This window comes from Cimex lectularius, unplaced genomic scaffold, assembly GCF_000648675.2.
Source record: "Cimex lectularius strain Harlan isolate CLEC.00 unplaced genomic scaffold, Clec_2.1 scaffold5, whole genome shotgun sequence".
NCBI lineage: Eukaryota > Metazoa > Arthropoda > Insecta > Hemiptera > Cimicidae > Cimex > Cimex lectularius.
Window position 1 is genome coordinate 3,371,148 of NW_019392993.1, and position 12,235 is coordinate 3,383,382.

The 12,235-nt window shown below is 33.2% G+C and overlaps 1 protein-coding gene across 2 annotated transcripts; it reads left to right on the forward strand.

Annotated features, from left to right (window-relative positions):
* Positions 1-2,486: 2,486 nt before the first annotated feature.
* Positions 2,487-11,081, forward strand: LOC106666199 (eukaryotic peptide chain release factor GTP-binding subunit ERF3A). 2 transcript variants are annotated; one of them, XM_014393215.2, is made up of 9 exons: positions 2,487-3,013; positions 5,777-6,031; positions 6,984-7,130; positions 7,195-7,340; positions 7,425-7,726; positions 8,653-8,827; positions 8,900-9,073; positions 9,135-9,393; positions 9,453-11,081. In XM_014393215.2, exons 1-9 carry the CDS (start codon positions 2,800-2,802, stop codon positions 9,494-9,496), a joined length of 1,716 nt encoding a protein of 571 aa, XP_014248701.1. In that variant the 5' UTR covers positions 2,487-2,799; the 3' UTR covers positions 9,497-11,081. The 2 variants fall into 2 exon arrangements, with proteins under 2 accessions (XP_014248701.1, XP_014248702.1); XM_014393216.2 differs by lacking the exon at positions 2,487-3,013 and adding an exon at positions 3,349-3,452.
* The last annotated feature ends 1,154 nt before the right edge of the window (positions 11,082-12,235 follow it).

The following is a 12,235-nucleotide window of genomic DNA, read 5'->3' on the forward strand; positions in this document are numbered from 1 at the left end:
ACAAATTGGACACATTAGAGCTCTGAAAAAACTCGTGTTTAAATGCACTAAAATTAAATCACCCCTGGCTTTAAAAATCCACCGCATATGATTTATGGTTCTGGTCAGTCAGGTAATTTTTACTTTTCTGATCCCAATTCAATTCTTTATAAATTCTGCTAGAATTCATTGCTTTAATTTTAAAGTTCTGTCTAAATGTTGGTGCTAGTTTCAAAATTGAGTAAACAATTTTGGCCAATCCTCAATTTTTGGTCATTTAAGTTAAAATTTAAATGAAATTCAACAGAAAGCTTTTTTAATTCATTAATCCAAAATCTTTTTTTAATAATTTTATTAGTAATTAATTTGGTATACCTATAATGTGCTAATTTAATTGTCTTATATAAGTATTTCTGATGGACCTTAAAATATACAAAAATGGATGTGTTATGTTAGACTCTAAATAGATTAAATAAAATGGTGTAAATGTTGATAGATTTGGTAACTGCTTTGCAAAATGACTCTGAACTTTACTAATTTTCTTGAATTGCTTGCAACCCTGAGTTTGTGCTTCCTAACAGATCATGGTTCTCGAGACTGAATAAAATATTTTTAATTTTAGTGAATATGGTACTTTATTGTTATTAATAAAATCTTTCTAAATAGTGGCCTAACTTCGTTTTCTCAAGTTTCTCAACAAAGTGCACTCTATATGAAAGAGGGGGAAGCAAAAGTATACTATATCTATTTACTTATTTTGTTCTATATATAACTTTCATTTGTTAACATTTATTTTAAGCATTACCTAGCATAATTCTGAATGTATTAATAATGTACATTGGTCAATAGTGTGATATATTTATTTGCCATTTAATAAAAAATCTGGATACAAACAAAATTCTGGCAACAATGATTCTATTTGTTTGTCCGAACCTTACCCTTGTGTCGGTGAATAAATAACTTGATGATGCAACAATGTATTTGAATTTTTTTTTTTTTTTTTGGTATTGGCTTTATAGCCATAAACCATGTGTAGCCATGCCGCAGCCAACGCCCCGTGAACCGCCGGAATGGGGGAACCCATCTACCCCCGGCACTGCACCCCCATGAAAGCCAGCATTCTCACCTTTTTTTCTTACTGTATTTTGTTTGTTTTATAAACCGTGGCTGACTGTTTTCGAAGAATATGCATGTGTGCCATGCCATTCACATCCTTCTCCAGTCAGAGGTAGAAACCCAGCTCAGCACCGGCAGTCACCGAAGTACCGCCCCCCAAAGCAGTTGACCCCCACAGACCAGTGGCCCCTGCGTCGCCCGGCCGCAACCACTGTTTGAATTTTATTTAAAACTTATCCAAGTGCCAATTAATAAACAATCTGAGCGAAGCATTGCGGTGGCCGCAATGGTTTAGGCGTCGACACGGCACTCATCACTGTAAGTTAAGGGTTTATATGACCTCTGCTGTTGCAGGGGGATGGGGGAAAAATATACAGACAAAATCAGAGCAACAATGAGTCTATTTGTTTGTTTAAAACGTATTTCTACTAAATTAAATAAATAATATGCATAAAGACAAAATTAGAGCAACAATGAGTCTATTTGTTTGTTTAAAACGTATTTCTACTAAATTAAATAAATAATATGCATAAAGAAAAAATTAGAGCAACAATGATTCTATTTGTTTGTTTGAAACTTATTTCTACTAAATTATATTGTTCTATGATTGACGATGATTCTATTTGTTTGTTTAAAACTTATTTCTACTAAATTAATTAAATAATATGCATAAACACAACATTAGAGGAGCAATGATTCTATTTGTTTGTCTAAACCTTATCCCTATGTCAGCAAATAAACAATCTGGATTTTGAATAATATATGATTTGATTATGCAACTATGATTCTATTTGTTTGTTTACAACTTATCCAAGCGCCATTTAATAAACCATCTGGATACGGACAAAATTAGAACAGCAATGATTCTATTCGTTTGTTTAAAATTTATTTCTACTAAATTAAATATATAATCTGCATAAAGAGCAAATTAAAGCAGCACTGATTCTGTTTGTTTAACTCTGCCAACTGCCATTTAATAGACAATCTGGATACAGACAAAAGGAGAACAACACATTCTATTCGTTTAAAACTCATCCCAACTTAATTGAATAACGAATTTAAATAGAAAAAAATAAAATAATAATGTGTTAAATAAAATTCGTAAATTATAAACGTTGTTAAAATTTACGAGATATATATATTGGTGGAAACTTCTGGTATGATTTGAAAGCGAAACAATTTTAGATTTTCCCTCCTTAGTGAACCGTCATTTCCGGTAGATTTATTTTAGAGTTCAATTCGACTTTTAATTACAGTTGGATTAGATGTTTATTAAAATAAACTGTAGAAAGCACTGAATGGTTTTAAGGGCTATTGGTGCTTAAGGATAACATATGTTTTTATTGCATATATAAGTCTTGGATCTTCAAGTGCCGCGTACAAACAATATTTAGACCTTTAGGGAAAAAAAGGCGACTTTTCTATTTTCCAAATTTTTTTGACTTTTGTGGGAAAGAATGTCTGAAAGTGGAGAAAGTAGTTGAAATCCTGTCGACGTTAGCGGCTGGAGAATCGGGCGCAAAGCGGTGCCGACTTCCGGCGAGGAGGGCCAGTTATCCCCTGTAGATCACACGAGGTGTTCAATCCCCCTGACGGTGCGATAGGGAGGTGTTTTTTTTTGTTTTTATTTTTCCCCCATTAGAACGTCTCTCGTTTAATAGCCGGGAATTGGAAAAATCGCCCCGAGTCCTGAACACAGGAGAAATGGCAAGCAACGCGGCCCCAGATTCTTGGGAGCAACAAGCGGATCTTTCCAGCGGAGATGCGACCACGGCCGAACAGAAGGACATGTCCACCAAGTTCTCCACGTTGAACGTCAACGCGGCAGAATTCGTCCCTTCCTTTTCGTATTCGGAGCCCCAGGAAGAAGAGGACTCGGACCAAGTCGAGAAAAAAGCCGACTCGCCGGTTGCCAACGGTGAATACCAACGATATCTTTAACATTTTTAACCACAGACATCGTTATTTTAAGGTTAACTTTCTAGAACTTGTCAGTGTCACACTTTCAGGCAATGTGGATAGTTCAATTCCGTTATTAACGCCAATTCATCTCTTTTAAACCGTATTTTCAATTACTAACAGACCTTCTTAGTAAAAGTTTAAATCTACTCTTATCCAAAACTGGAGAAAATATTTTTTTTCTAAATTTTAAAAGAATTGACCTTTTTCCAACGTGCAATATTTCTAAATAACGTGGTAAAACGATTCGAATAACAGCACTTCTCAATATCGAACCATAGATTTCTCCCAGTATTAAATAGTCATTTGTTTTTAATAAATCAATTTTCACCAATAAGTAGTAGAACTTTATTAGGAAAATACACCAATTTATGTAGATAAGGGGACAAAAAAGATGAGTAAGTCTACATTGATTCTTTTTCAACTTTCATATTTCCTTAGACAACACTTCTATACTATTTAATAGCTTTTTAACTCTAGAATACATCTGTTGGATCAACCTGCATTGCAAAACTTAATTTTTTTGTAATGTACTTAAATTCCAATAAGAAAAATGAGTCAGTATTGAATCAAGATGTATTATAAATTTTGTAATGTACTTTTGATAAACGATGTACTTTAATCTCTTGTTCATGAGGTGATAAGAAAGATGAGTAAATCTGCAAAGTCGTTCATATTTTCTTTAGTCTACACTGCTTCTATCTTATTTGGCTTAAACTCTGGCTTGTGTTAAGGTGGCTCCAGATGTGTACTCGCCGAGTGCTGCCGAACATTTGCCAATTGTTGAGACGCTCGTCTTGGCATTGGCCAAATAGCATGCCTACGTTCGTACAACTAGACAATTTGTGTGGAAACGAATACAACAATTGGAACGTTCCTTCATTAATACATCTGTACTAGTTAGGAATAGTTTATTATTGAAAAGTAAATAGTGTTGATCGATGATTATAGTTGATATCCGTACAGTACAGTTGATTCCCGAATGTGTGGATGATTTGAGTTGGCCACTTCGAGAAAATTTGTGCACTTTGAAGCGGACAAGGAAACTGACAATTAGCTGAGCATGGCGAGCACTGAATGTTGTTGCTTGGCGAATAACCAAGCAACCATCCCCACTACTTGGGATTTGATGAACCTTTAATCAGCATTCAACGGATCCTGTACGTCTGGAACCACTCTTAGGTCACATATTTTATAAAATGCTCAAAAGGCAAAAAAAAAATTATTTATTTTCCATAACTAAGCATAATGATTAATAGTTCACTTAAAACGTAAACTCAACATCAATAATTTTTGTTTATCTTTATAGGGTGTACTAATCATTGTACACTCTTTAGATTAAAGTAAGGAAAATCAGTTCAACTTCATACCTTCAAGAGCAAACTTGTCAAGCGAGTTAATTGTTATTATTATTTTTTATTAAGCAATAAATTTTGAGTAAACTTATCATTCATTATATGGCCCAATGGTCTATAGAGGTTTAAGGCCACTGGAAGTTTCGATCGAAGAGAAGGCAGTGGTTGACCATACGATGGAGGCAATCACTTTAATGCTTTTCCGTACTATAGAACCATCATTTAATGGCTTCCTTGATATGCACTCAACTCCACACGTTCGTAATGTAAGGGTGAGCTCTGAAACAGACATCAGAAGGCTTCGGGAGAATTCCTCCTCTATTCCAAATCAGCATTTTGCTTTGGCACTTGAACAATGCAGGGCCTGCTCTCTACACTGATGAATTCCAGTTTAGTTTGTAGCAATCAGATGTGGAGAACGTTTTGTTTCTATGCCAAACGTGAGTTACGCCTTTTCAAAAGCATTCAATTATGGTATGAGGTGGAACCAGCCTGTACCAAACTGATTATCATAAAGAAGGGATCTTTGATTGCACTAAGGAAGGAGAAAGTTATTTCTGGAAGATATGATCCCATTTGCTTCCATTATTGGGGACAACTTCATATTAATGTGTGATAATGCTTTACCATTTAGCTCAAGTTGTCACCCATTACTTAGTGTATGATTGCCACCGTAAATTGGTCTGCACGTTCTCCAGTCATGAATCATATAAAGCACTTATGGATCTTGATAAAGATACTGGTTACACATTGTTCGCCACCTCCAACAAGCATTGAGCAGCCTCAAACTATTCATGCTAAAGAATGGAATTTTGTTTCACAAGGCAGAATCTGATCGCTTATTTACTTACCAGGATCTCCGTGAAACCAGAGGGTGTAGCAGGCGTTATTAAGAGCAAAGCTTGGTAATAAATTGTTAGTAAAATTTTAATCTATCATTAAATGATTTTCCGGTGTTTTGATGAATTTTCTTTCAAACCATCATAATTACATAATTTTTATTAAAACTCATGAATTCCGATTCTTGTATAGTTTGGTTTACATTAAAATTAATATAACCATAAAACTACATATATTTTGAAATACACAACAAAATATGGGCTGTTGCTTGGCTGAAGGAAAATATGAATAAACCAACATGTTCAGGAATAAGAAGAATTAATGTACAACAAAAAATAGTTAACGATTAAAGTGTATTATAAAATTCAATATAAATTGAGTTCAGAGGTTGAATCTCATTGAATTGGCTACAGGAAGTAAACCATTAGATGTAGATTCGTGGGGGTGTAAAATGACCATAATCATTAAAATGACACGGCCCATTTGTTTTTGTAAGTTTTTTAAAATTAGACTTTTTATTTTTACAGGTGTTGGAGGATACGAAGCACCACCGGTTGGAGTTGCTAGTGAAGAGGACATGGAACTGCCTGTACCACCAGCTGCTGACTCTTGGGAGGCGGCGGCCGAGGATTCAGACCCTCCGACCCTACTCACACCAGACGACGAGGACCTTGACCTTGAGGATGAAGAGGTTGTGATCAAACCCAAAAAGAAACCTGTCCGCGCCGAGGAGACCCGGTCGAAAAAGGAGCATGTCAATGTTGTCATTATTGGACATGTCGGTATGTAAACTGAAAGTTAGGATCTTCCTCCAATAGTCCTTTTTGAATTAATTTTTTTTTAATGTCTTGAAATGTTTTATTTACGATCTTCCTCCAATAGTCCTTTTTGAATTAATTTTTTTTAATGACTTGAAATGTTTTATGAATACCTAGTTTTTCAACTTTATTTTTTATGTTAATGTTTTTCTCTTATTTTTCATTCATGTTGTACAATTTATCTTTTATATATAATTTTATTCAAATAAATATTATTCTAAGTGTTTTAATTGTTCATTATGTAATTTTTGAGATTATATGATGTATTTTATTTTTATTAGTAAGTTGTCCTCCTTTTTATAAATAACTAAAATTTATGTCTTTTAATGTAACATATGTGCATAGTCAGGAATTAAGCAGCTAGTAATGACTAATAAACAAAACATATTTACAAATACAATTAGTATTTAAGTTATTACTAAATTAAATTATATTTATGATCCTTAACAACAACTGTTAATCTGAAGAAAATTAACACATTCCGTAGTAAGTTTTTACTTGGTCTCAAAGGTGAGCAATGTCAACAGATTTAGAAATTTATTATAGTACTTTATCTTATATAGTATTTAGAGATCACTTTCTTAATGCTGCTAATTGTAGTAGTTTGAAAAAAAAAAAAAAAAGAAAAAAAAAAAAAAGATTTTTAGGCTCTAGTCCATTATAGTGGATAGCTGAATTTCTTTTTTATAATTAGTGTATGGGCTGGTGATTTAGTTTATAAAAATGACCTTATAGTTTAAACTAAATTTCTTAAAATCATTTCACTTTAAAGCAAATGTCTTGTACAAGATTAACTTAAATTACTAGCCATATTTTTGTTACCTACTTGAAAATAATTTTGTGTGAAGTGGTTGTGTTTGTTGATTGTTGAAAAATAAATTGATTCATTTTAATTTTTTTTTTTTTTTAATTTTAGATGCTGGAAAATCAACTATTGGTGGCCAAATTATGGCTTTGACTGGTATGGTCGATAAAAGGACACTGGAAAAATATGAGAGAGAAGCAAAGGAGAGGAGTAGAGAGTCATGGTATTTGTCCTGGGCTCTTGATACAAATCAAGAAGGTATGTAATTAGATTCTGCATAAATAAGTAATTAATATTTAATTGCTATTGCATTAATTTTCAGAAAGAGAAAAGGGCAAAACCGTAGAAGTTGGTAGAGCGTATTTTGAGACTGACAAAAAGCACTTCACAATTCTCGATGCGCCTGGGCACAAAAGTTTTGTGCCAAATATGATCGGCGGCACTGCACAAGCTGATTTAGCTGTTCTTGTATGTATTTATTGTTCAATGAAAAACTCTAATTTAATCGTTGTAACGGGAAAAATAATTTATCGGAACATTTTTCCATGCAAGGTGATATCTGCTAGGAAAGGGGAATTTGAAACAGGTTTTGACAGAGGAGGCCAAACTAGGGAACATGCCATGTTAGCAAAGACTGCGGGCGTGAAACACATGGTAGTTCTTATTAACAAAATGGACGATCCGACTGTCAAATGGTCTGAGGATAGATATAATGAATGTAGAGATAAAATCCTTCCATACCTTAAAAAACTAGGATTCAACACCACTAAGGATCTCACTTTCATGCCAGTCTCAGGACTTACTGGCCTTGGCCTAAAAGAACAAATCGATGAAAAACTGTGCCCCTGGTATAGGTGAGTAGAAACTTTTCATTGATGTATTATCTTTCTTAACACATTGAATGTTGGGTTTGCACCCAAATTGTGTTGAATGAGAGTTGGGAAGATCAAATGATTTTTATATATGACTAAGAACATACTAAGGTCTGTGAAAGAATGAACTAATTTAATTGATTTAACCATTACGATGAGAACTTTTGTATAAAATAAGGCAAGGCGCATATTGAGAGGCATGCAATGTGAAGAGAATTAGGTCCCCCTTTTGTAGCATAAGGAAATTAATGGATCAGGGCAAATTGAGATGCTATCAGCTCAGCACAGCTGACAGACGTGTGGTGCTGTGGCAGTGGCACAGATTTTGCGTGTTGGACTTTGCATTATGGGATGGGATATCATTCTTCTGGATGTCATCATCATTCTTTTGTTGGAATGGACCTTCTGTTCCATCTGATTTCAGCAATTTTATTTTAGAATACAGCTCTAGGATTCGTGATGTTCAAAAAATTTAAAGATCCGTTATATGCAAAAGAAATTGGAATAATAAAAAAAAAAAAAAATATCTTTTTAACTTCAGTTTTATTACAAAATTGTTCATATTTTCACATTTAATAAACTTATAAAACAATCAAATTATAACCTCATCTGGCTTAAAAATAAATAAACAGGAATAGTATTGAACTATTTTGCATTGTGCGCATCATCAGTAACATCATGACGTTCATCCACATAATGTCACCGCGCATTAATATGCGCCTTAAAAGAAAGTGGTCCTATGACGTGCGTGAACTGAAAAATGCTCATACGTTTCTCCACTCAAAAGTCTATATTCACTATAAATACAATATTGAAATTATATTAAAATCCCTTATTTAATTATGGAATTTATTGGTTCAGTTATATTCTTTTATCAAATTGTCTTATGATTTACTTCTACTTTTCAGAGGAGTGCCATTTATAACATTCATCGACAACCTTCCATCTCTTAACAGAAAAATGGACGGACCGTTTCTCATGCCTGTCGTTGAAAAATACAAGGATATGGGAACAGTAGTCATGGGAAAGGTTGAAAGCGGCGAAATGAAAAAAGGACAGTCCCTCATTTTAATGCCTAATAGGGTAATTTGATGAGTTTTTAAAAAAACATTCCAATCGTAATGTGTTATAATGAGTAAATTTTTGCATTTCCAGACCCCGGTAGTAGTAGATCAGTTGTTTTCAGATGATGAAGAAGTCACGTCTGTAGGTCCTGGTGAAAATATAAAAGTCAAGCTGAAAGGCATTGAAGAGGAGGATGTTTCTCCTGGGTTTGTTCTCTGTGATCCCAACGCACCTGCCAAGACCGGCAAAGTTTTTGATGCTCAGGTATAAATTATTAATAAAAATTTGCTTTATTATTGAATAATACACAATGTATAATGTTTAGGTTGTCATTCTCGAGCACAAATCTATTATATGTGCGGGCTATTCAGCCGTTATGCACATCCATTGTGTCGCTGAAGAGGTCACTGTCAAAGCGTTGATTTGCCTTATAGACAAGAAGACTGGAGAAAAAACTAAAACTAGGCCAAGGTTTGTCAAACAAGACCAAGTCGCCATCATGAGGATAGAATGCGCCGGAGTAATCTGTTTAGAGCAATTCAAGTTGTTCCCACAAATGGGAAGGTTCACTCTCAGGGATGAGGGTATGTTAAATCAAACCATTAATAATTTATCGGATTTCTTATTATTATTGAAATTTCAGGTAAAACCATTGCAATTGGTAAAGTGCTCAAAATCATAGAATGAAGATGTGAGCAGTGCCTAACCAGGCGCCTCCGTTTAGTTCTTCGCGAGGATCAGTCACTAAGACGAGCGACTTGCGGGGGATGGGAAGTCAAAAACTGGGGACAAATGGAATTGATGCAAAAAGCAACAATAAAAACACAAGGGAGAGAGATTAAGCAACGTCATCTGCAGGCTCCCAATATTATCATCAAATCTATTAAACTCACTCTATTGTTATCTCTCTCTCCCCCAACATCTTACTTTCACTCCCCTGTTATTGCGCTTTTAAGTAATGATTCGAAGATAAAATAAAAATAAAACGATATATAAAGATGCGCATCACTTATCAATAGAATAATAATTGAAGATTTGGGGGCAAATTTCTTTTTACGTTGATGATTTCTCCGAGTTTTTAATAAAAGGAGCTCTTAGACAGCATATTTTTTAAAAAATACTAACTTCCTAATTATTATTTAGAATCCCTTGTCTTTTTATTTATGGATTTGAAATCAAATTATGTTATTGCGTTCTCAAAATAATTTATTTTTCAACTTATATTTTTTTGTCATAATTTTTTAAAATGTAAATATTATAAAAAAATATTTAAAAAAAGAAGGAAAGATAGACCATAAGTTTATCTCTTAGTAATATAATTATAAAAATTACATCTAGCCTAATTAATATCCATTAATTATTATATACAACTGGTATTTCAACGTTTTTATTTTTTATTTTATGATCAAATGGAAAAAATGATAGTCTTTATTGGAGGTAAATAGGGTATCAATCTAAAGAATGTAATTAATTTTTGACTATTATGATAAATTTGTAGGAATGGCTTTACACTGTAAGGTCAGATAGGAAACAAGATTATCAAAATGGGTGTGGTTTTTATTAAAAATCAAATAACTTTTTGTGTATTTGTTTATTTTTTGTCACATAACTGCCTTAGGTTTTTGAAATCGAGCTAATAAATGAAATAAATTCTCTATATGATCCATATATTTTTGCTCCTGTTTGTATTAAAAAAAAAATTATGAGGAGGTGTTGATTTTTTGTACATGAGTTTGAGGTTTAAGGGTTATGTATTGTTTAATTGCATAAGTTTGAAAGTAAAAGATTCTTTTTCATTTTATTTTCGTAATTCCGAAGGAATGAAATATTGTTTTTGAACTTCTTTATTTGGAAATAAATGAGATGTAAAGATTACTGTTATTTTGTATATATTGTTAATTGTTGTTGCTTTGGCAAAATGTTTCTTTTATTATTTCACAATGCAAATATATTATTTAAAGCAAACTTTTGCAAAGTCAAATTATTCGCTTCGGCTCAATTCAAAATTTGTTACTCCTCAAGCTAACAATTCCAAACGGCGCTAATCACAGCGTTGTGACAGTTATTGTACTCACACACAAACACACTCCTGACAATTAATTTGTTATTTATAATTTAAAAGCCTTTCAGTAGAATTACAAATCTAAGTACAATTGTAAAATAAAACTCCTATGACAAAATTTTATGATGAACAAATATATTTAACTGTTTTCCCTTGAAAACAAATGGAGTGAAAGTGTTTCATACAATAAAGGAATTGGAAAAGCTAAAATTCTTTTTCTCACTGTTTTCTAATACCTTTTGGTGTCTATTTTTGTCATTTCTTCTGTTCCTTGTCAATTATTACAAAGAGTAATAAGTTTACACTGTTTTTTTTTATTAGTTTATGTAGAACATTTTTACCTTCTTTCTTACATTAGCTTCTATTTTTTTAAATAGTAATGTGAAGCTGTATTACATGTGGCCATAGAATTTTTTTGCATTGGCTAAACATTAAATTAATTTGTCTGATTGTATGTTTTCTCACCTAAATGCTGTTTAGGTTTGAAAATGACTTTAAGAATACTTATAAAGAACACAACTCAAGCTCCATTCTGCTCACACAAGATGCCACTATGAAACACAACTGTTTGATTTTTCCCTGCACTTGTGACCAAAAATAGTGAGGTCTGCTAAGTGAACTTGTAGTTTGGTTATTTCGTAATGGTTTCGGTCTGTTGTTTTTTGGCATTGACCTTTTGTCTTCAGCCATGTTTGAGACTCTGTTCATGTCTGTTGGATGTGTTTCGACTTGTCTTTTTCAGTGGTGGATTTTGACCAAAATTATTGTTAAAAGTTTAACGGCTTGAAGCCGGAATGCACCTAACAAGGTAAACGCAAGGATAGTTCAACTTTTGTTGTCAATGTTGTAAGAACCTTCAGAGTTGAACTATTTTAGTTTATTAATGTTTTTTATGCGATCAACCAGCATTCACTATGATGTTGATTAGGATTCGGGTTGTGGTCTGGTTTTATTATTTTAGTTGGTCAAATCAAGTTTGAAAGAGTCCAACTTTTGTCCTTCGAGTCAAGAATCCGTTCCAGTTTATGAATTGAAACATGACTTGAGTGTGTGAATATCTAATCAGCAGAGAAGAAGTTTTGTAAAAATGTATATTTTGTAATATTGTGGCTAGTTATTTAGGCTGTGCTGATTTAAAACCAAACTGATTTATATCCAAAAATTATGAGGTCTGCCTAGTGAACCTGCGGTTTAGGCCTTCGTAACCGTTTTGGTCTGTAAGATGCATTTTACCTTGTCATCATCCGTGCTGGTTTTTACCCAAAATTATTATTAAAAACTGAAGATGGCGAGAAGCAGAAATATACCCGATAAGCTAAAACTCGGTTGACAGATCTCTATTCAACTCTTGTTGACAATCTGTG

Bases quoted from the DNA above. Each gene is read 5' to 3' on its own strand.
- LOC106666199 (XM_014393215.2), top strand. From the start codon at position 2,800: ATGGCAAGCAACGCGGCCCCAGATTCTTGGGAGCAACAAGCGGATCTT. The intron at 3,014-5,776 runs GTGAATACCAAC...TTATTTTTACAG, and splicing joins CGACTCGCCGGTTGCCAACG to GTGTTGGAGGATACGAAGCA. The intron at 9,394-9,452 runs GTATGTTAAATC...TTGAAATTTCAG, and splicing joins GTTCACTCTCAGGGATGAGG to GTAAAACCATTGCAATTGGT.